General features: G+C 43.6%; 1 protein-coding gene across 1 annotated transcript; it reads left to right on the top strand.

Moving 5' to 3' along the window:
- The first annotated feature begins 9,910 nt into the window (after positions 1-9,910).
- Positions 9,911-22,916, top strand: LOC115310907 (venom serine carboxypeptidase-like). Its single transcript, XM_029969388.2, has 4 exons — positions 9,911-10,011; positions 15,500-15,677; positions 19,628-19,967; positions 22,039-22,916. The coding sequence occupies exons 1-4, from the start codon at positions 9,911-9,913 to the stop codon at positions 22,866-22,868; spliced, it is 1,449 nt and encodes a 482-aa protein (XP_029825248.2). The 3' UTR covers positions 22,869-22,916.
- The last annotated feature ends 701 nt before the right edge of the window (positions 22,917-23,617 follow it).

The raw sequence follows: 23,617 nt of genomic DNA, 5'->3' as shown, positions 1-23,617 counted from the left end.
CCAGCAGTTTATTGATTTTAAGGTATCGACGTTTATTGAAGCCACATTTGTGTGCGACTTTTGTCGTGGGACAAATTAGTATCGCCGATGACACTAACGTCAAATTCAAATGAAGAAATCTTAATTGATACAAGCGCGTTTTATTTTTTACTGGCATACGTTTGCATCCGGTTATTATTATTTTTATTTATTTATTTATACTACTGGTCCTTGTTCAGGACCATTGTAGGAATGGTTACATTCATGAGGTTACAAAATAGCCATCAAACAAACAAACACAAGAACCATATGACGCTAATATGTCACGAAAGGAAAAACATGCAAGCAAATACAAATAGAAACAAAATCTTCACTCAACATTGAAATGTTTTCTAACAGAATCAAGAAATGAAATTAGGGAACTAGAGCTCGTTATTTCAGCGGGTAAGTTATTCCAATCTTTGAAGTGCGAGGAAAAAAGGAGTATTGGAAAACATTATTTCGCGGTAACGGCTCAGTGATATAATACGGATGCTGGCTACGTGTATTGGAGCGTGGAGAAAATGATATATACTTGTCCCGATTGATGTTGATCATGCCATGAATTATCTGGAAGAGCAGTTTCAATCTGTTAATAGTATTTCTCGTGCTAAGGGTTGATAATTGTGCTTTATTAAGTAACTCACAAAATGAAGCAGGCCTGTTATATACCCCGTAGATGAATCGAAACGCTTTTCTTTGTACCATTTCCAGCCTATTGATGTCTTTTTTTTGTGTAAGGGTCCCATATTACACTCGCGTATTCCAAGATAGGAAGAACAAAAGTTTTGTACGCCAATAGTTTTGTATCCGGAGCTGCCTGCCGTAATTTGCGTCTCATAACCCATAGTTTTCTAGATGCTTTATCTATAACCGCGCTGATATGTTTATCCCATTTTAAATTGTGTGTTATATGTAGTCCTAAGTAAGTATATTCATTAACCCGGATCAGTACTTGGTTATCTATGTGGTATGAAAAAAGAGAGGGGTGCTTTTTATGGGTGATAGACATAAATACAGTTTTCTCTTTGTTTGGTACCATTTGCCAATCTTTGCACCATTTTGATATTTCCTGAAGGCTATTATTTAGGATGAGATGATCATCGGGACTTTTGATTTCATGATATAGGATGCAATCATCAGCATACAATCCTATGTTTACTCTGATATTAGTAGCTATATTATTGATAAATATCAAGAAAAGCAGTGGCCCCAAAACTGACCCCTGTGGTATAGGATTCTACATTTGCTATGGAAGATGCAGTCTGATTAAACATTACATACTGTCCCCTCCTCGACAGGAAATCCTGAATCCAGTTTACGATTTGATCGTTTTTTAACATCGCACGTAATTTTAATCAAATCTTTGGATGGGAATTATTATTTTTGATAGGAAACACTGTGAAATTAATCTCCGAATTTCGGAGAATTGGAATATAGGAAAAATAACCTCCGATAAACACCGAATTTTCGCTAAAAATAAACTCCGAAAAACACCCTCCGAATTATACGAAAAATAGACTCCGAAAACACGGAGCCCTAGATATATTCAGCTGCGTAGTGAAACTCGGCGTGCTTCCGCTCTCTAGCTTTAGCTCCATTGCTACAGAAAGTTGTTCCCGAGTATTATGGTGGCTGGAAGGGGAGGTGCGACTGGCGGAAGCGAAGAGCTGCATTGAGTTGCGATGAAAACGATTCGCCCGCAGACTGCTGCGCACCTCGAGGTGGCGAAGGTTTTCATCGCAACGCACGCGCTGCCCGCCGCGCGTGTGGTGAAATGTCACATGACTTCATTATGTTCTGACTCAGGTTTCTGACAAAATCATTAGGGACCCTTAGCTCCGCGGCACCCACGTGATTGGCGTAATGTGCTTGCGCAGCGCGCTTCTCGGAAGCCGTCCGGCTGTCTTGCCGTGGTCCCACCGAATATCGCCTCGAGATCGAACCGTGTCGCCACCGTGCGGCCGAAATTGGAAACGCGCGAAAGCGGGGATACCGCCGTGCGCCGTCTGCTACGGGCGCACGCTCAGAAGCATGGATCTCGACGACGCAAGTCCGTTTCAGGCTGAGCTTGACATTCCTTATTAAGTGCTTTATGTTTTTGTTGCCGTTTCTCCTTACTAAAGGCTGTGTTGTATCGTTTCCCATGCGTAGAAATTCAGCAAAGCGATTATTATTAAGTCGGAAACTTCCATAATCTTAGTGTGTTGGTTTGTATGCAATCGCTGGTCCCACGTATTTTTGTTATCTCGCACACATCGTGGCTTTCATAAAGCATTGAATTTTGAGTGGGTCTGCGGTTTGATTAAAAAATTAACCCGACTGATCGCTATCCTTTAATACACTAATCAATCAATACATCCGTATGCTGATTTTTCGCCGGTCATATTGCGTGAAAGACGTTAAAACTACACATTTTTTACCCGTTTTACTATGTCATTGCATTCCCATTCCAAATATGAACACGGGAAGCCTTTAAAAATGAAGTATTTTTTAAAGTTATTATTTAAACAGTATAATCACCCTTGGTGAAATGACAAGCACGCTGAAGTGGTTTATCGTGCAAGCCTGAGTCACAAAAGAAATAAAGACGTCAAAAATATTAAAGCAGGCATTTTTTTACTCCTTGTTGACTTTCTCCAGCTCATGAATCCAATTAACCGGCAAAAAAATTGCAATTAAGGCATTACTTGAATAATCTGAACGTTAATCGATGAACAGCCCAGTCCCTATATACGTTAGGTGAGGGCGGAGGGTGATTGGAAAGTCTGATGAAGGGCCCTCATCAGTAAAAGAGTACCACTGCGGCCGACGCTGTCTGTGTCGTGGTGCGCGTCGTTTGTTGCGGTAGCAGAGTCTACCGTGTTTGAATACAAGATTATTTAGCCAGAAATTTATAGTATTAGCCTCTTGACATCCGCGGCCCTCACCAAGAAAATTGAAGCGGGTGAACCCATACTATTGAGAAAAGCATTTAATAACAGGAACATTGCTGTGTTACTCGGTTACACTCGTTTATTACAGTCACGGCACATATATTAGAACAGTTTGTTTCACTTGTTTCAGTTGTCCTGCCAACCGTGCAGTTTGCAGATCTTAACTAGAAGAGGCACACTCTCCTCATCGCAACGCAGTAGATTTTTTCAGACTCCAAAAAACGTACCCACACTACGGCGCAGTAAAAGGGCAGAGGAACTTAATAGCATGGCAATTTCCAATACAGCGCTAACTTATCTTCATTCTAAATATTTATATTACTGCAAAAGCTACGAGTTAAAAAAAGAAAAGCATAGAAGCTGCGATTTCACAGCCCACACTACCAGTTTTATGTTATCTAAGTGGGAGTTTTTTTTTTTCTAATTCCCACGTTGATGAACCGATACATCAATTTTAAAAGAAACTAATATTTAACATAAATACTCCAGTCCAGCCGGAGACAGGCATCAGTCGTGGTGATCCATGCTTTCCAACGTCTGCCTAGAGCAGACGACGCACCCACAGAAGCGATTATATAAATGTAGGCCTCACGCTGGCAACACAATTCGATCTTCACTGAAGCACCGAACAGTACCGCATCCTTCTACGCTAGAATTGTTTTCGCACCGATAGTATGCGACAAAATAAACACAAGAATCTACGCCGTCCCGCGCGCGAACGTGGAGAGTCTATGGGGCGGCCGTTCTCCTATCCCCGCTTTGATGATGATGATAGCGCGACCGTAGCGCCACCACTAGGTAGATCTCGAGGCCAATACCGCCGTGTCCCGTCACATCCGCAGTCGTCGTCTCACCGTTTGTGATTAGTGTCTCTCGGAGTTTCGTTCACACTACAGTCACTACGTGCGCAGACTTGTGTCGCAGTTGTGCAGACGTCGTCGAACGTCGTAGACACAAAAACGAAATGAAGAGCGCCGTGCAGACGACATCGCGCCTGGCATACGACTGCCCCCATCCCGCCCGTCGTTTCGTAGAGGATCATGTGGCATCTCGTGTCACGTGATGGCTGTGTTCTTGGCGGCCCGACGCCAATGTTGCCGGACGGAGCCGAAGTCTCGGTTTTCATTTTGTGCTCGTGTTTAAAATTGCATTTAAAAATTTATACCCCGTATTTGGCGAAACAAATGACGTAGTGTATTTTACTAGGGATTTTTAATGCGAGATCACTCGATATCCCGAAATATTCTGATGGGAGCGAAGTTGTCCTTTAAATACCAAGCGGAAATTCTCAATGAACAGTTAATGTGGCTATTCCTACGATTCCGGGGGTTTCTTGCGCATTACAGCTCGGAACATGTATAGAGAAAGCTCGCGCTGCAGAACCTAAGGATCCTGGGCGCAATCTCCTCTCCTGCTGGCTTCCGCCGATGAGCTCGCTAACCAACCGGCATAAAGACACAATACAGAATCCCGGTTCCCTCTGTCTCAGGTATGAGTAAACGTTGCACATCACTTGCGCTCGGTTCGTTTAGACACCTTCTGGTTGCCAAGGTGTGAGCGGATGATTGAAAGGCAGACAGATTATTGTGGGTAACAAATTTCGTGAAAATCATACAGGTCGAATACAAGGGGCGAGATCAAAGAAGGTACCGGCGATACACGACACCGATAATGCTCACTGACTTATGTGTATATTTACGATTTAGTGTTTCAAAGTTGGGGGAATTTGAAAAACAAATTGCCGCTTCTCCAACATTTTCGATTTTTTTTTTCGTTTTGATCACAATCTGGTGAAAGCTATATTAATTACACGAGAGGAGATGAGCTTCCTCCATTGGGCGAAAAAAGGTGGCAATTTTCCTCCCATCTTAAGGGTGGAACGTTTTCTCCACGAGCAAAAATAGGTGCACAACTTTCCTGGCTTCTCAAAGGAGAAAATTTCCTCCCCGTTTTGTAGATGGAAGTTTCCTCCCTTGATAGATCAATATATGATACACGCGAGTTTTTCCTTTAAGAGAAAAAGTACTTCTCCCTTTTCTTTTTTCTTTTTTTAGAGTGTAGCGGCGGCTGGTGACTGCGCAGGATTCAATAGGTTGTACGCTTTTACAGATTACCCGATTATATAAGCAAACGTGATCTTAAGCGTAGGATCCGCTGTCTCATGTCAAAAAACACTATCCCTGACTGATGACGATGTGAAGTTTGCAGCCCCACCCCAGACACCAGCGACACCGTGGGATCATGATGTTATGGAGGCCGTCGCAAGCGTGAACCACAGAATACTGACGGCAGGGGCGGCTGCCGAGAGTGCATTCCTGTACGCCTTTACATGTTTTTTTTGTTTGTTTTTTTTTGCGTTGCGTTATTATCGAGAAATTATTTGTTCCGTCGCTGCAGACGCCAGCTGTGCTTTGGTGCTTCGTCATTGTCATTTCCGCAAGTGGCAGATACTTTGTGCCTTAAATGTCAAGTGGAATTCCTTGGTGAAGGACAATGGATTTTGTTCAGGGAATGTGGCTATACCTATCATTTCGGGGGTTGTGCTGGCGTTTCGGAGATGAAGCTCGAAATCACGGGCGTGTCATACCGTAAAGCATCGGAATGCCTTTGTGTCGATCCTCAGAATTGAAAGGTGACGTAGCTAGTAAGCAGAAAGAGGACGGTGGCATGTCGACTGTGTTGGCCGCCATTAACAAAAAACAGGACGAGCTTCAAGGCCTTAAGGTCACTGTTGGAAGTTTTGAAGCGTCCATCACCATAATGTCGGCGTAGTATGACGTCATTAAAGAAAATGGCAAGGAACAAAAGAAGAAAATCAAATACCTAAGAGCTAGAGTTCCTGGAATCGACAAAACAAAACCAAAGAAGAGGTTCGAAAGCTCAGGATCACATTTTCGGACCTTCAGTGGAAAAGCCTGCAGCTTAATTTAGAAGTTCATGGTATTTCCAAAAACTGACGTGAAAGACTCAATCCGCAAAATGAAATTTTATGAAACGAACATAATTTATATTGCTCTTCTTTCCACGGTGGTGGTGTATCCACACTTAAAAGAAAATTGGGTTCCGTGTATGTTTATACGAATCCCGGAGAAAAGCTCACCGGAGAAAAGCTCACCGGAGAAAAGCTCACCGGAGATAAGCTCACCGGAGAAAAGCTCACCGCGAAACCGGCGGATGCGGAGAAAAGCTCACCGATTTTTTCTTCTTTTTAGTTTTTATACGGAGGCTGTTGGATAATACGTTACATATATACATTTATTTTCATTAAAATTTCTCAGCTTTGTAATAACGAAACAGTCAATTTTTGTAGTATTGGTAAGCTTATTGGGTATATTGCTCCCAAATTAATAATTGCGGGCGAACGTTTTCTGCGGCTTATTCTCTAGGGCAACGAAAGCCTAACTGAAAACTTTATGAACTTGACGAAGAGGAAAAAGTTCCAAAATTTAATAATGTCTGCCTAAAACCTAAAAATAAAAACTGTGAATGCCGGAAATCCGAAAGTGCATGCCCAACAATGCGGTGCCTTAAATTCTCTTTGAAGCTTTTGTTAACCTTTGAAAAAAGGATAAAACAGACAGTACGATGACGAAATAATCCCTGGAGAAGGGGAACAAGGGGGACAAAGGACAAACATAAATCTCCGAACAACAGCTAGGTGACTGGTGAGCGACCGAAAAAATCCGCCTGGTCCGGGTATCGAACCCGGGACCAGGCGGATTTTTTCGGTCGCTCACCAGTTCAGCTGGCTTGCACCTTTGCATTTAATTGCAGTATAATAAGACAGTAGGATATAGAGGCTTCTTTTTTCCACGGACATCCACGTTTACTAGTAAATATGCCCAATAAACTTCAAGAATATTACAAAAAAAGAGTAGATATTTTTAATGAAGTGACGAATGCGAATTGTGGTAAATTGCCACGTTTGACGCCGAATCCGTTAAGTTAAGTTTAAAAAATCGGTGAGCTTTTCTCCGCATCTGCCGGTTTTGCGGTGAGCTTTTCTCCGGTGAGCTTATCTCCGGTGAGCTTTTCTCCGGTGAGCTTTTCTCCGGTGAGCTTTTCTCCGCCGCCCTGTTTATACAGCCTATAACTTAATCAGCCTCAACGGGCGTTTTGTCTCCCAGCTGTAGAGGAGAAATTTCTCCAGTGCAGTAGAACCACAAGCCTGTCGTCTTTAACGTGAATCACGCAGTATAGTGATACACGACCGCACGCCGGTACGATGCTCATCCAGATCGAAACGGGCAAGGGTGGGGATTGAACCCAGAGTCCTGCGTTCTGCAGCGCGAGCTTTCACTCCACGTGCTCCGAGCTGGTGTGCGCTACCCCAGTCGGCGACAGATCCCCCTTATTTATACTTGTTGAAGTAAACATTGAGTCTCAATTACTATAAAAGTTTTGTGTTACAATCAGGGACTACGAAAGCTCACTTCTGACAGCAGCTTATTTTTCCGGTTTTTCGCCAGTCAGATGGCAATATCACAATTTTAGGGCGCAGCTCTTAGGTGCCCATTTCCGTGTTTCGCGGCGTCGGCTTCGGTGTTGCCGCGCTAAATTTAGCGGGAAAATTAATGACGCCACGTGACCTCAAGACCAATTCAATTCCCCGCTAAAAATTGAATTTCTGTTGATGTCACGTGACGTCAAATTTTCCGCTAAATCCAGCGGAGAAACTGCCTTAGTTAACATGGGACGTGATACCAAATCATTTGACTTCATTGTCCCCGCTAAGTTTAGTGGGAAAACTAGTTTTAAACGTCAAATAAAAAAAAAAAAAACAGCTCGAAGTCAGATTTGTGTATCGCAGGGCCTTATATAAAACTGTGACATCAGAATATTGTCTTTGCCAATAAGACAAAACTGCGTCTAAAAAGCAAAAAAAAAAAATCATTTTTCACGGAAAGAACGCAACCTTCACTCGTGAAATGGTAAAACGTTTTTAACAATCAAAGCAATAAAAGAAGAAGAAAAAAACACGGCACGATGCTTTTATGTTGGTTACCTCGTGCGGAGATAGGCAAATCCGATTCATTCCAAAGAGATCACATGCTAGCGGAGACTCCAGGCTCGCCAGAGGCGCTGCCATCAGTTTGCCTCTGGGTTCAGTTGTAGGAATGTGAGAATAGTCCTTCGAATGGAACAGCACTGCGTCTTTCGTAACCTTCGCAATGGAAGGAAAAGTCACGACCACCGGTTTCCTTAGCAGTGATAAAGCTGGGGATGACACTGCGCTGTTCTATTTGAATCGGCATTCGCACACGGCTACTTAGTTGTTTTAGGTGACAGTTGACAAATTACGCCGCTTTCGTCATTGCCGTCTTCTTTAAAGGGACAATGGAATGGAAAGCGAGCAAAAACATTTTAAAAAAGACTAGATGGGACCCTTTTTTCGCAAATTGTTTTAACAATATTTACATTGAGGGTTTCTGCCTGACTGTGAGGTGAAGTGTACAGCTCCACAGTAAAACCCCTCTATCCTAGGAAAAGTGGCGCCAATCATTGTTCTGGAAATGCTCGAGACACGTGCCGCGTTTCACTTCTGGAAAGAACATGGCATCTCAAATCTAGCCTACACTCTGTCTCAGGAGTTGCGTGCAGAAAAGGCAAAGGCACAGGCGCGAGCGCTTGCCTTTTAGATTTGCCTTCCTTTCATGAGCACTCGTGGAAGGAAAGCAAATCTAAAAGCCATGTTCCCGCGCGTATGCCTTTGCCCTCGCTGCACGCAACTCCTGAGACGGAGTATTTTGCTGCGCTGTGCCGCCATGATCTTCCCAAGGGCTGCACGTTGCACGTGCCTCATGCATCGGTGCACCTTGCGCTACTTCTGAAACATGACGAGTCTTTACTTCACACACGACACCAGCGACACCGTGGGGTCATGTTTTTATAGAGGCCACGCTTTTACTGGGCTTCTCGAGGTGCTGAACACCTAGCCAAAGACCGTTTTACGTTAAAATGTCTTCACACGCCTCGCAAAAGAAGAGCGTTTAGCTAGGTACCTAAGGCTGGTTCAATCTTCTGCGTTGTTTGCTTTCGCGTGCAACCGAAACGACCGTAATGACAAGGTCACCGGGACAAGTGTTCGCCGTACACCGCATGGCAAGCGATGCAAGAGGTAGCTTCTCGAAGCGATTCATGAGTCAGGGTTGTTGCGGTGTTTTGGTCGTTACGGTCGTTTCGGTTGCATGAGAACGCAACCGCTGCAAATGTGTGAACCATCCTTTAGAAGCAAACTGTGCTGGTTCTGCCATGACCAAGAGGTAAGTTAAAAAAAGAAGTTTCTCTCAGATAATTCAGCGATATAGGACCTTGAAGAACAATCATCGAAGTGCTATCGCATTGGCACGCAGTTGTCAGCGAAGGAATGCAAGAACAATACCTATTCTTTACCAGTCTCCTGTTTAGATAAATTTCAGAAGAAACGTTAAAAGTCAAAGGGTAACTTGTATTTCTTTTGTTCACAATATTGACTCCAATCGACATCCAATTGTTTTCGCACTTTTGATGGTATACGTGATCTCGAAGGCACAAAGAGAAGGCCAAGAAATTACGTCTGCGCATGTGCAAACTTTTGAGAATAAATAGCGCGTATTAATTCGCTGAAGTAAAAAAGGTCAGCTTCGAGGACGCTTGAGGACATTCGGCTGGGAACATCTCTGCGACATACGGAAAAAAAAAGAAAATTCACCTAAATTCGTGAAAAAAATTCGTAAGTGGCATTAGGTGTTTGGTAGGTTAATTTATTATAAAACTGGCTAAAAAAACTGCAATCTTTTCAAACATTTTAATTCCTGGAGAGTTGTGGTCAAGTCTTCTTTTACAGACGTCGGGTGATATACCTATGTATGGTTAGATTATTTCATTATTCTGTTTTGGGGGTAATTATTTGCCTAGAACTTCATCATATCGTGCTCTTAATTTTCTTTTTTCTTTTCTTTTTTTCAGGTGAAACTATGCATTTGTTGCTTCTGTTCTCAGTGGTGTTCGCCTTCTCGGCCCCAAGATGTATAAGCGCGAAATCTGGGACGGAAAAGGAAGCTGTCCATGAAAAAAGGTATGCAAAAAACTATGAATCTCTAAGAGGATACTTTTGGCTACTGGTGGTTGTGTGGGTTAGCGCGCCGTAGCTCCAACTTAAGCATCGAGAGCGAAAGTTCACGCTGCAGGACGCAGGAATCCTGGGCTCGATCTCCACCATTGCCGGTTTCGATCTGAATGAGGATTGTAACGGCGCGCGATTGCCTGTCGCTTCTGCGTGATGCACGTAAGACCTCAGGAACCAGCGGCAGTGCACTGGCAAAATGTTTCATCCACAGCGGAGACACCGGGGCTTTTTTGCTGAGTCTCAAGTGTGTGAACATGTCTTTAGCTAAGAGGGTATGAAGGAAAGCCTGCCAAGCCCGGGGCGCGCGAGAGACTAGACTTCACGTGCATCTCCACTTGTGAGATAGCCTTGGTGATGCAGCTGAGACGTTGATTCTAGAATGCCGGCCCAGATGCCCGTTTCGGCTGACTAACTTGCCGTTTTTTAAACACACAAGCAACACAATTATTTGCCAGATAAGCTGTATGGACTCCAAAAATAACTTTGCGTCTACCTTTTTGTAGAACACTCATTAAAGAAATCAGCGTGGTCTATAGTCTAAAGACCTTTCTTTTCTTTATTTTTCTGGCGGCCGCCATATTGAAGACTGTCGTAGCTAAATTTTTGGATAGAATACTAAATCGCTTTATTTGACGAATTGAAAGCGCTGGAATTTATGCGGGCCTGTGCTACTAGTTCCACTTCACCTGAACGTGCGGAAACAGAAAGCGTATTTGAAGATTTCGTGGCTATTCCGGTGGCTAATTCGAGGGCATAGAAACTTCTGGATGTGCAAAGAAAGATGTGTGATGATAGAATGAGGTAACAAGCGAGCTAATTCATGTTACTTTTTTTTTTTTTTTTTTTTTTAACTGGAGACGACGGACGAAAAGGGGGAGAAGCACGAAACGTCTCCCCCCAAACGCAGCAACAAAACTTTATTGGCACAATCGTATATATGCCATCTCCCACACACATATCTCGGAAAATCTGTACACGCCGTGCACTGGATGGACTTGAAGACGAGGTGTACCCCAGCAGATGGTCACAGGTGTGTGTGCGATTTTGCCGAGACGTGTGTGGGGAATGATATAAACGTTCGTGCCAATAATCTTTGGTAGCTGCGTTTGGAGGCGTTTTTCGTTCTTCCACATTTCATCCGTCGCCTCGGGTTTCTAGAAATGTCTATTTAAACCAGCTTGCCTGACTACTCACTCTCTATCTCCAATCATCATCTATCTGATGCAGACATTGCTCTGTATTCGCTGTTGTATCGGTCATCTCTCCCACCGTCGTCGGTATTTGTGATCAGTTTCTTACTGGTCAGCAAGTTAAGCCATCGGGTTGCTGCGCCGGAAGCGGGCTTGATGACGAGATGTAGGCTAGCTGATGGTCACGGGGAGGGGGGGGGGGGGGGGGAATAGGTACAAATCTGCCGAAAGTTTAGTAGCTGCGTTTTACAAGTTACGTGTTTGCTCCCCTTTTCGTCCGTCATATCCAGTTTAAAACAAAATGAGTAAAGAAATATGTGTTGTCCAACAAATGCTATGTTCTGGTTATCGGTCAATGAACACGGTTTGTTGTTGCCCCTTGATATCAAGAGTTTGGGACTATGTCGAGTCACGACTCGGTATGGCCCGTCGTATGACTGTTGAAGAGGTCATTGAATAGCTTCATCGACGAAGAAACACGTGTATGTGAGGAGGTCATTTGAGGTCTAGAGGGGTGACCGTTGGTGCCGGCGAGGAGGAGCGAGTCGGAAGTCGCGCTTCATCAGCTTCAATTTTCTGCGTAGCTTGTTGATCTTGCGCTGATTGATCGGGCTTGCATTTGAAAAATCCCTAGAAATTGATTGATTTGATTGAAACGTTTTTATTAGCAGAAAATGAAATAACCGCCGTGCCGCTTGAAGTGTATTCTTCTGGAACGGTGGCTTAGGGAGGGAAGATAGGACCGAAGAGGATAGAAAGAAAGGTTAAGGAAGGAAAGATAATTATATGGCAGCCAGGAGCTTGAACCCCAGCGGCGACGGCTTAGGGCACCCTCAGCGGCGCGGCGGAGATGCACAGGTGCGCCAGCCGGGAGCTGAGCACCTAACAGTAGGACACGCAGCCTCGCACCGTCAACTTGAACAGCGCATGCGCCAAGGGTTCCCCCGATCGCTGACAGGCGGCACAGGATGTACGGAGCGGCACGCGCCCCGGTGATCGCCTTTCATTTCAACCTGATAGTACTTCATATACAAATATGGCCACAACTTCGAAACGTTACGCTTCGAACAATTCGCCAAACTACTACTCTATTCTATCAAATACCATTATTCTTTTGCCAAAATTTCAAGATGGTGACGTGTAAACTGCAGGTTCCTCAGTCGAATACTAGTAAACTTTTTGATCTATTGCCACTACTGATTGTACCCAAGTTAATCAAAGTCTACAGTTTATGCTCGGCCATAATTAAATCATTATGATTGTATATTTTAAATAGGATCCCTCCCCAATATTACGGCAAGTTTGTAGTGTCTAAGATGTGTACTAGACCTGTCAAAAAATATATTTGGGAGGCAGGTCACACTAATTTTTGAGAAACAACAAAGCTCAAACGAGACCCATTTAAAAATAAAGCAAAATAGAAGACTTTCCTTTCGACTACAGTAAACCACAAGAATCAATAATGTGCTAAGTACATTTTTTTTTATTATTTTCTTCGGTTCCGGAGATGAATTCGCTAAATAAGGCGGATTCATTCTCGTGTAGACGTTTACGATCATTTATAGTATTCTGCCACTGACATAAACAAGCAAGAAAAAGAAGACTGCTTGTATAACAATAATATAAAATTATAAAAATAGTTTTCAAAATATTTGTTTTATTATTATTGTTATGTGATTATAACAGTGACTTTTATTGCAAGGACTGGAAGCACTGCGGTGAATAAACAATTAAGGATAGGATGATCGTTCTTGTGAACTTAACATTCCGATGTCAAAAGTAATATTTAGGCGCATACTAAATATTTTTTATTTAATTATTGTCCCAATCGCCAAAACATAAACATAAAAAAATAAATTGAAAGAAGTGATCCGAATTGATATCCCAATCTTCGAAGAGGGTTGAAGCACAAGATTTTTCAATAGCTGAAACCTGTGTTCGGCGGCCTTAAAGTTTTTATTTCTTCACCTGTTCCAAATTCGGCAGATGTCAATACCTTTCATATTCGGGTGCCCGAATATAAAATGATGAATTAATGCCTAAAACAGACAAACAATGTCCACTTCGTGACAAGCATCCTCAAAGATGGCTCATATTAGAGGATTTGTCATATCAGCAGCTTGTACTCAAGAACCCTAAATTGTGTTGCTAGTCAACAGTTAAGAACTTGGAGGATCTCACAAAGTTCCTGTATGAAGCGCCATGGCCCAAATTTGGAATGATGAACGAATGCCTAAAAAGACTCAAACAATGTCCACTTCGAGACATGTTTACAGAAATATGGTTCATTTGAAAGGATTTGCCGTAGTAGCAGCTTATTGTCGAGGACTATAAATTTTAGATTTCATCTCCAGCTTATTTTTCGGCCGACCTAAAAAAGTTTCTGGATGAGGTGCGGTGCCCGTATTTCAAAAGATGAACAAATTAGTATAAACCGCAGAACCATCCCATTTCTAAGACCGGTTGACTAAAAAAGGATTCGTTTTTTGAGTATTTGTTATAGTACCAGGACGGGCTCGAGAGATTTATATTTCATATTCTGTCTCGAGCTCGAAACTGGGCTTTCCTCAAAAAGTTCTCTGGCGAGGTGCGTGTATCTGAATTTCAAATGATGGACTAATGCCTAAAAACAGCCGAACCATCCCCAATTTCCAATCGCTTTCCTCAAAAAGGCTTCAATCTCGAGTACTTACCATACCGCCGAATTCAGAAACCTCCCTCAAACTACACTCAAACTGAAGGGCCCCTCCACTTCCTCGAGGAAGGCGCGAGGGCCGGCGCTGGCCAGTCGCGACGGCGGATCCGTCCTCGCGATTGGCCAGCGCCGGCCCTCGCGCCTTCCTCGAGGAAGTGGAGGGGCCCTTCACTTTGAGTGTAGTTGGAGTGAGGTTTCTGAATTCGGCGGATAGTCTCACGATGGACTCTAGTGCTCTAAATGTTTTATTCTGCCTATAGCTGGGAGATGGGTTGTCCTCAAAACGTTCTCTTTCGAGGCGCGCTTGCACAAATCTCAAAAGATGAACGAATGCGAATGAAAAGATTATCGAATACATAAAAACTTTCGAACCCTTCCCCATCTTGACACCGCCTTTCTCAAGAGGGATCTGTTTCCGACTATTTGCCATAGTACCAGGATGGGCTCGAGTGCTCTACTTTTTATATGCTTTTTTTTTTTTTTTTGCTGGGAACTGGGTTGTTCTTAAAAGTTTCTCTGGCGTGGCGCGTGTGGCCAAATTTCAAAAGATGAACGAATGTCTAAAAACAGACAAAACCGTTCCCAAATTGAGGTCGTTTTTCTTTTTTTCCAAAAGGAATTGTTTTTGAGCATTTGCCATAGTACCAGTATGGGCTCGAGAGCTCTAAATTTTACATTACGCGTTTAGCTGGAAACTTGGTTGCCGTCAAAGAGTTCCCTGGCGAGGTGCGGGTACCCAAATTTCAAATGGTGAACGAATGTCTCAAAAGCAGTCAAACCATTCCCACTTTGGGATTGATTTTCTCAAAAAGAATTTGTTTGTGAGTATTTTCATGGTATCAGGATGGGCTCGAGGGCTCTATATTTCATATTCAGCCTTTAGTTACAAAGTGAGTTCATATCAAAAAGTTTCCTGGCGAGGTGTGGGTCCCCATATTTCAAAAGATGAACGAATCCGTAAAAACGACCGATACATCCGCACTTTGAGACGATTCTACTCGGAATGCGTTGATTGCTGATGACTTAGCACGATAGATGAGTATGATAAAATTATCATCCGTGTTTTCGCGTCACGTGCCTTGCGCCTTTGCACGAGTGGTAATCTTGTAAACTTACTCATCAGTAGATCAATAATGAAATTTTAGTTTCATTCCTAGAAAATTTAGAACCACTGCAATTTACTCTCTGTTCTTTTTCTCAAAACTTTAAAACGCCTTCTTGAAGTCAGCTTTTACCAAATGTGTTACCGAAGTTGTTAATTTTAGCCATGCGTATTTCTTCCAATGCAGTATAGACATATAAAGAAGAAAAAAATGACAAGTTACAGGCCTCAGCCTGACTTTTATTAAATAAAACTTTAGAATACCGCGAAACAAACCAATCCCGCATGATAGGCACTTTTTAGTTAGTTTTTTTTTTTTTTTTTCAGGCCCCGGAAGTTTGAGTATTTTCTATTTCAGCTTTCTACAAACTGAAACACGACCCACAATACAAAGACGCCTCAAAAATAAAATTCCATTGCCCTGAGTGTCTTTCTTTTTCTGAATTGCAGCGCTACTTCTGGCATGTTCTTTTCGCCATACATGGACAATAAAGACAATATTTCCAAAGCGGTCAATAGGAGCAAAGTGGATATCTTCAAGACAATTGCGGACGTAGATGCTTATTCTGGATACATTTCATTGTCGAAGGAAAGCCACCTCTTTTTTCTGCTTACAAAAGCACCTAAGGTAAGTGAGTTTATACACCCATCATTTTCTTAACAAAAATTCAGATTCACATTTAACAGAAATTTAGCGAAACGTCCAAACCGATTCCCTTGTATGTCAAGCCGCGTGTTTCAGCAAGAACTTTAAAAAATCCTACCAATAGGTTTGTTGAGAAAAAATAAAGAAAGGGAACTCCGGGAACAAACTCCCAGCCACGGCAAACATTAGGGATTGCTGAAACCCTACTAATTACGTAGTTAGCTATAATTGGCTCAAAGTTACGTATTCACTTTCTAATTAGTAAAAATAAGCATATTGTTCTAATTAGATACGCCAAGGCTTGCGATGCGAAAACGAGGATAATATTCTTATCACCCGTGTTTTCGCATCGCCAGCCTTGTGCATGGTGCACAAGTAACTTTTGCCCGCGCTTTACATGTACTTGAGCTAATTCTAAAATCTGCTCCTTTTGGGTTCTTTTCTTTATGATACTGAGAGTTTCTAATTTGAACCACGTGCCAATTTTTTTACTGTAAAGGTATAGTCGGATGCAACCTAAGAACAATCTTTTAGCTCCACCCACAAGCGCATTGCGCCCATCTGAAGTGCCTCCGCCGTCGAGAAAGTAGTTCGATAGCAACGTTGCTTTTTCTTCCTCCAGGAAACCTGTCTTAAACTACTACAATATTTATTTAATTCATTCAGGACATTTAAATAAGTTAGAATACGTTTTTGTCAACGAAATAGCTGTTTAGTAAAGAAAGAAAGAAATTCATGTCCAATGTACCGTCTTCCCAATTCATTTTCTGTCCAAGATACTGTCTAACATACCGTCTAACATACCTCTCAGCAGTGCTAAGCCTCGCGCCCGCTTCGAAATTTTCGTTGGCGATAGCGTCGCTGGATTCTCACGTTGTCGTGCAAAAACTGCTGCAAACGCAAGCCGATACCATCAAGATTTCGTGGCGTAACCTCGGGCACGTAAAACACGGTGCAAAAAAGCAGAATAATTGTCACGAGAAACTATAGCATCGCGTTGCTAAGGCCAGCAGCCATGTTGAGCCTTTTTTTTTAAAAGGATCGCGATTGGTCCACAGAATCGTGACGTCAGGAAAACAATTGGCTGGCGTTTCTCGGCGTAGGATTACATTTTCCTCTGAGAGGCATTTCCGGTTTTTTCTTAGCTTGCAACCGACTATAGTGTGTAAACGATCAGTGCCAGCAACAAGAACAACTTCTTTATTTTTGAGCGCGCGCCCCTTTCATCTCTTCGCGTAGCGAAACTTTAATATTTATTAAAGTTTCGCACCAATAGTCTCTGACAGTCCGAAAGTTCAGTGGAAACTCCACTCCGCCTCCGCCACGCGTTTGTCGCCTTTCACGAGGCTCCCACATCGCGTTCGTCGAAGTGTTACCAAAGGCAGAATCCACGAGATGCAGGTGCAGCGCGCACTGAATTCATGGCCTTTCGCATACCACTTGTTTGTAGCCTCGCTAGCAGACGCCAACGGTGTTCCACTCTCGACAGCGGACGGCGCTGGCGGCACAGGGGACTGCGGAAAAAGTACGCCGCAGTACGCGCAGCCTACACGAGTTCTTTAGGCGTGCCGTTTTCTTTCCTCGTCATGTGCGGCTTTAACACCGGCTGCTGTTTTAATACGGGTTCGAACATCTGCGAAAGCGGCGAAAATGCCCGCTAAATTGCAGACCCCGCCAAATTCCCACAAGGTGGTGCCCCAGTCAGCAAAATATAGCCGCGTGCTAAACGTCAAAATGTGTGGTCTATAGACCATTCTCTGCTCTGTTCCATGGGCGCAGCCATGTTTTTTTATGCTGCCGCCATGACACAGTAGGGGGCCTGCGTTTTTTGCAAGACACTTTTTTTTTAACTTTCGCATATACGGTGGTGCGTGAACGTCAGAAATGCATATTGACGAAGCTCCAAGAACAACACCGATACCAAGAGTGCTGTAAAAAAGAAAAATATAAAGTTTTATGCGCAGCCCTTCTCTTAACAAAACCCTGCGTTTGAGAATATTATTTCCCAATTTTATCGCTGGGGGTTAGGATTTCGGACACTGGACTATACGGGGTGAAAATTCGTCTGCTTTTTGCGCACGTGGTGCATTTGACTGCATCGTCATCACACGTATCCCGCGCTTTCTTCGTGTTGCTCTTTGATTGGCGTGCGCCTCCTTACACTCCAACCCGCGGAAGACACATTTGTGAACACTTACTCGCCGTATACCCGCCGGGAAAATAAATTTATTTTGACAGGTGGCGCCATCTTATCGGGAATGTTCGCGACTCTGAGACGGCCTGCGCCCGTGATCACCGGACCCAACCTCGAACTCGAATCTCCGAGCGCCGCTGAAAACTTGGAGTTCCCTTTTCCGCAAAATGAATCTGCGCAACCGTTGGCGGCACAGCACACTGTCATTGGGAGAAACAAGGCGACCCACGACGCACTTGTTGCTTCCGACGGGCCCTACATGGGTGGCAACGGAGGGAGAGGAGATGAGTGTGCACGGGGATCCCAGATCGCCGAGCCCTGGCTGGAATGATTAGTGGGTACAGGCGACGTTGGCTGTCTTTGTCTCTACTCACTGTTCAGAGGCCTTCGAACGCGAACGTCAAAGACTGGATGCCGACTGGATACCGACTGGATGGACTGATGATTGCGCGTCAGAACGCGTTCCAGGAATGAGTATGGAGACTCAAAGGAGCTTTGCCTCTACCCACGAATTATTTCAACCAAAGCTCGGTGTTTTGACGTCCCTGTGCGCTTTCGTCTCCTTTGTTCCCTCGGTTTCTATGTGTAAGCTCCAGAAAACTTTTGGTGTCACATATAAAAAAATTAAAGATGTTTACAATTACCTGTAATGCCGGATTAGAGCGCAGCTTTTGAGGAGGAGGAGGGGAGAGGAACGCGCGGGTCACCTTTGTCATGACCTTCACGAACGACCGTGACGTCACGAGTGATGTCATTATGGGAAACATTCTATGATGCAACGCGCGGGTCACAAGTCACCCGCCCGTTGCGTCACGGGACGTTTCCCATAATGCAACGCACGGGACCCTCGTGACACTCATAAAGTAAGTAGTGACGTCACGTGTGACGTCATTATGAAAAGTCCCATAATGCAACGCGTGGGACCGTCGTGACGTCATTCGTGACGTCACGTCTGAGCATTCATTATGGGGAACGTCCCATAAAGCAACGCGCGGGTCACAACTGAGACCCGCGCGTTGCATCACGGAACATTTCCCATAAAGCAAAGCGCGAAACCCTCATGACGTCACGTCTGACGTCATTATAGGAAACGTCCGGTAATGAAATGCGCGGGTCACGAGTGAGACCCGCGCGTTGCATCATGAGACGTTTCCCATAATGCAACGCGGGGGAACCTCGTGACGTCACCCGTGACCCTCATAAAGCAACGCGGGGGTACCTCGTGACGTCACTCGTGACCCTCATTACGCACCGCGCGGTTACGCAGACGGCGATGCCACTCATGCCGGAAACGGGCGCCTAAGAGCTACGCTCTATAAAGGAAAGGGTGCGCGTGCGCAGCGTTGATGGACGCTCCCGATGCTCAAGCGCACATGCGCTCATACCTTTGATTGCAAAGTCACAGATATTTGTCCGTATGGTAGAGTGAAGGTAGACGAACGGCGCTATGCCCATTTGCTTACAGACAAACAAGGGGCGCTAGCATCTTTTCGCGCAAGCGCAGCACGCTTTTTGCAAAAGGCGAATGCACATGTTATGTTCGACCCTGCAGGAAATAAGGGATACCGCCCGAACTTTACTCCTCTGGCTGTTCGTTAATATAGAAGATTGAAGGCCGGAGAACGGCCGTATGCCCATTCGTTTTCAAGCAAAAAGGGGGCGCTCGCGTGTTTTTTCGCAAGCTAGCAAGCCTTTTCTGCAAAGAGGGTAATTTCTCACATTATCTTCGACCCCGCAGGATATAAGGGATAGCGCCCCTCTGCTGCTCTGGCTGTCCGGTGGACCCGGGAAATCTTCCATGTGGTCTCAGTACCTAGAGAACGGGCCGGTTGGAATCAACGTGACGGGAGGTCTCTTCAAGAGGAGCGAAACCCTTCAAGAGTATGCAAGTGTCATCTACCTGGATCAGCCAGCAGGAGCTGGACTCAGCATAATCCAAAATTATACCGATTCTCAATATTATGCTCATACATTGGAGGATATGTCTGAAATAATAGAAAAATTTATGAAACAATTCCTTATACTTTTTCCGGAGTACATAGGCCGCTCCTTTTACATCGCAGGCGACTCATACGGAGGTAAGTTAAAGGCAATTCTGTATTGTTCTTGGGCGTATTCTGAAGTATTAGAAAATGTATTCAGAAAGTCAGCCAATTCTAAACAAAAAAGTGCATTCTGCGACGTGTAAATGAGTCTACGTGTTTTTTTTTTTCTTTGATAAATCCACGCAAGGAAATTCTTGTAATCGAATGCCGCTGGCCAATAAATCACAAAGTATCGAAGTATCTGGAACTGTTGCGCAACCAAAATTCATTACTGCAAGTATCAAGAACGGTGTTACCAGCCGTCTGCTTCCGTTTGTTAAAAAATCTTTTCGTGTCAGAATACGGTGAAAACCATGTTATCGTACTCTGTTTTACCTTATTTATATTATAAGCGATCATTCGTCTAAAGACACATCGCATCGCTGTGAAGGTGGTCCGAAGTATGAGATCGTCTTAAGAGTCCATGACACTGTCTATAAAATGCGCTCAAAATAAAGCACGTTTTTATTATTTTTTTTTCATTTTGCATTTTCAAACTTACTTCAAGCAAACACATATTTTTATACATTAAAATTAACGAAAGACAAACTAAAAACATTGCGTAATTTTTTAAGGCCAAACAATAAAAAACGTAGGAGAGGAAAGACGGCCACTTCTAGCACCAAAGTATATTGTGCTATACGTGGGTATACCAAGGGGAAAATATCACAATATTCAATGATGGCAACACCTCATATCGGTTTGAGTTTTAAACACGAACTCTCAACTGCACGCTTGGAACCACATACTTCAAAATAACTTGTCAACTGTCGAAAGAAAAAAAAAAAAACGCACAAGCAAGCCATGTTGTACTTGTCCAGGTTCCTGTTTAAAAGAAACATCATATCGTCAGCACGGATAGATTCAGACTGATTCGCCTCTTTCAAATTAAGACCCGCTAACTAGAAGTCCCTCTCCACTGGTGCACTTGATGCTGGGATAGAATGCACGATCTGAGCTACAAGAGTAAGGACAAAAACTCGTGCTGGCGCAAGTTGCACCTCTTCAAGGTATTGAGTTCAGTCTCTTCGATCCACTTGTTGACAAAGAACCCACTTGTAGGCTTCTACTTTCTTGGGGCTTGTACGCTCTTGGATTGTTTTCAACCAAATAACTTTTTCTGTCCTTTCCCTACCAAAACAAGAACACGCTTTCTCGGGTAGACTGATGCTCCTGCATTAAATACTTTTTCTATGGAGAGTATTTTTGAAGAGATAGTGCGTTCGAAAGCAATCTTTGCTGAGAAACAGATCTTTATTGACGCAAAGAACAGTTTTTTGCCCTATTGATACCTTTTTCGAAGAGAGCAATATGCTCCCGTAACATATTTGATACGCTCCACCGTGTCACTCACCTATTCATTCTACACCATGCGCTCGTAGAGGTTTATTGGCCACCTCGACAAAAATGTAGATCCTGATGGCGGCTATTCGCATCCTATCCGCAATCCGTACAATTTTATTCCTTTTTATTCTTATCTGGCCATAGACTGCGGATATCCCCGGATCATCCGCGGGCAATCCGCGGATATTCTGGGCTCTACTCATAATAATAACATACGCATGGATTAATCTGACTAGCACAAAGTTTGCCAAGCAGTAAAGACCAATTCCCAACGTATTACGATATTGAAATTCCGCTACACAATTATGGGCAAAAAAAAAATAGCGAACCGCGGGACTTTTTTAAGTTCAGGAAATTACTAGCTACTACGGAAGTTGATCTTTCGGCCTAACTGGCGTTGAGAGAATTATGCACGACTCTCTAAATGCAGAGCGGAGTCAACTTCGAAGCTGCTCAATCAGTCAATCAAAGCAGTAAGGTTATGGCACATACACTTCCACGTTTTGGTGCCATTGGTGCATCCACAGGTTCTAGCTAGTCTGCGTTCAAGCGGGTCGGTGCTCCATTTATAATTTTATTTCTGCAACCTGTTGTCATGACAGTAGTATAGTGTTTTCGGTGTAGTTTTAGCAGGTTACACTTCAGGGGCATTTACAAAACTAAGATTTACCTGCATGTGTTAAGAATGCTGCTAACCTTGTTTGTGTCTTTCTTTTTTCAGCCAGAGCAGCACTGGGATTTGGGGAAAGATTAAGGTGCACCCTCCCTGAGAACAGGATAAATTTATCACTAAATGGATTAATATTTGGATCTGGATTCCTAGCTCCAGTTGTAGACCTAATGGATTCCACCGAGTTCCTGTACCAAACTGGCCTGCTTGATGACACTGGCCGAAGAATATTCAACAAAACGTTCGTAAAGATTAGGGAATTATCAAAGAAGAACACTACCTTGGCACTCTATCTTCTAAGCACCACGGTTCTTAATTTGAAAAGTGGCGGCGAGAAAAGCCTCTTTCAGAATCTGACAGGATTCACGGCCCAAGGAAGCGCACTCTATTCTATCATGCCACCTGAGGTTGAGGCATACGTCAACTACACTAGTACAAGCGAATTCAAACAATCACTACACGTTCCACTTTTCTTCAAAATTAACTCACTGAGACCAATGGTTGCATTAATGTTATCTGGAGATTTCTTTACCGATATCCAAGAGAAGTTTCAAAGCGCCCTCGACTATCAAAATATTCTTCTCTATACGGGGCATCTTGACACGCTCTTTCCATCCACGAATTTTCGCAAACACTTTTCAACTCTCCAATGGACCAAGAAGGAAGCATTTGAAAAGGCTGGACGAAACACGTGGAGCACATGCGGAGATTCCCATGGGGCGGCAGGCTATATAGAGTCAATAACTAATTTCTCATACGCCGTCGTCCTCAAAGCAGGTCATCACACAACACTCGATGAGCCGGGTTCCGTTTACCACCTCACGTCGAGCTTTATCAAGGGTGGAAACTTCAATAACAATTTAAAATGTACCTCAAATTAGCTTAACAAAAGCCAAAAACATTTTGAAGGCCAAAAAAATTGTGCACGTAATGCCATTAAAGCAAATATTTAAAAAAAATATCTGATTTTTGTCTTTTATTAGTGGCCCATATTTGTAGAGAAAAACGCGCTTTGAAGCTCTGTACTGTGACTGTTCTATGCATGTTACACATCAACAGTTATGCAAAATATGTAACAATCGCACGATTTACCTGGAGTGCAGAACAGTGCTAGACTATTTTCAAAACACCATCAAGTAACATTCGGGGTCGTCTTTGCTTGGGAACGAAGACTGATTAAATTCGATTTCTTGCCGAACACCAATGCAGAACTCGTTCTGGATTTGAGCTGAGCAAAGTTCACGCGGAGCGCTGACGCTGCCCTTGTGTTCAATTGATGTTCACAGTACGCTAGGAGACACTGTTATACTGAACAAGCCATCCCGTGATTTATTTATTTCTCTTTTAGTAATGGAAAGACTGTCCCGAACACTAGTCGGGGAAAAACTAAAAGCTCGTTCTCACACACAAGCATACATGTGCTTAAGTGAGACAATTCTGGAAAATGTGTTTTTGAAAGAAACCTGGAATAAACTATTCTATTCTATTCTATTCTAAACTGCTCACTCGGGGTGCTAGTTTAACTGGCATATTAATATGCCCGACAGAACCTTTTCGAAGTAAAAGGCGAAAAGACACCGAAGTCATGTTCGCGCTAACAGTGCCGGGCATTGTACCTGCCCAAACTATG

The sequence above is a fragment of the Ixodes scapularis genome, unplaced genomic scaffold (genome assembly GCF_016920785.2).
Source record: "Ixodes scapularis isolate PalLabHiFi unplaced genomic scaffold, ASM1692078v2 PGA_scaffold8__174_contigs__length_109621045, whole genome shotgun sequence".
NCBI classification, from domain to species: domain Eukaryota; kingdom Metazoa; phylum Arthropoda; class Arachnida; order Ixodida; family Ixodidae; genus Ixodes; species Ixodes scapularis.
This window is presented reverse-complemented; position numbering and strand designations above follow the sequence as displayed.

What these genes read in the sequence shown, in the direction of transcription:
- LOC115310907 (XM_029969388.2), top strand. Translation starts at nt 9,911, where the DNA reads ATGCATTTGTTGCTTCTGTTCTCAGTGGTGTTCGCCTTCTCGGCCCCA. An exon ending in GAAGCTGTCCATGAAAAAAG is followed by an intron (nt 10,012 to 15,499) that starts GTATGCAAAAAA and finishes TCTGAATTGCAG; the next exon opens with CGCTACTTCTGGCATGTTCT. An exon ending in CGCAGGCGACTCATACGGAG is followed by an intron (nt 19,968 to 22,038) that starts GTAAGTTAAAGG and finishes TTCTTTTTTCAG; the next exon opens with CCAGAGCAGCACTGGGATTT.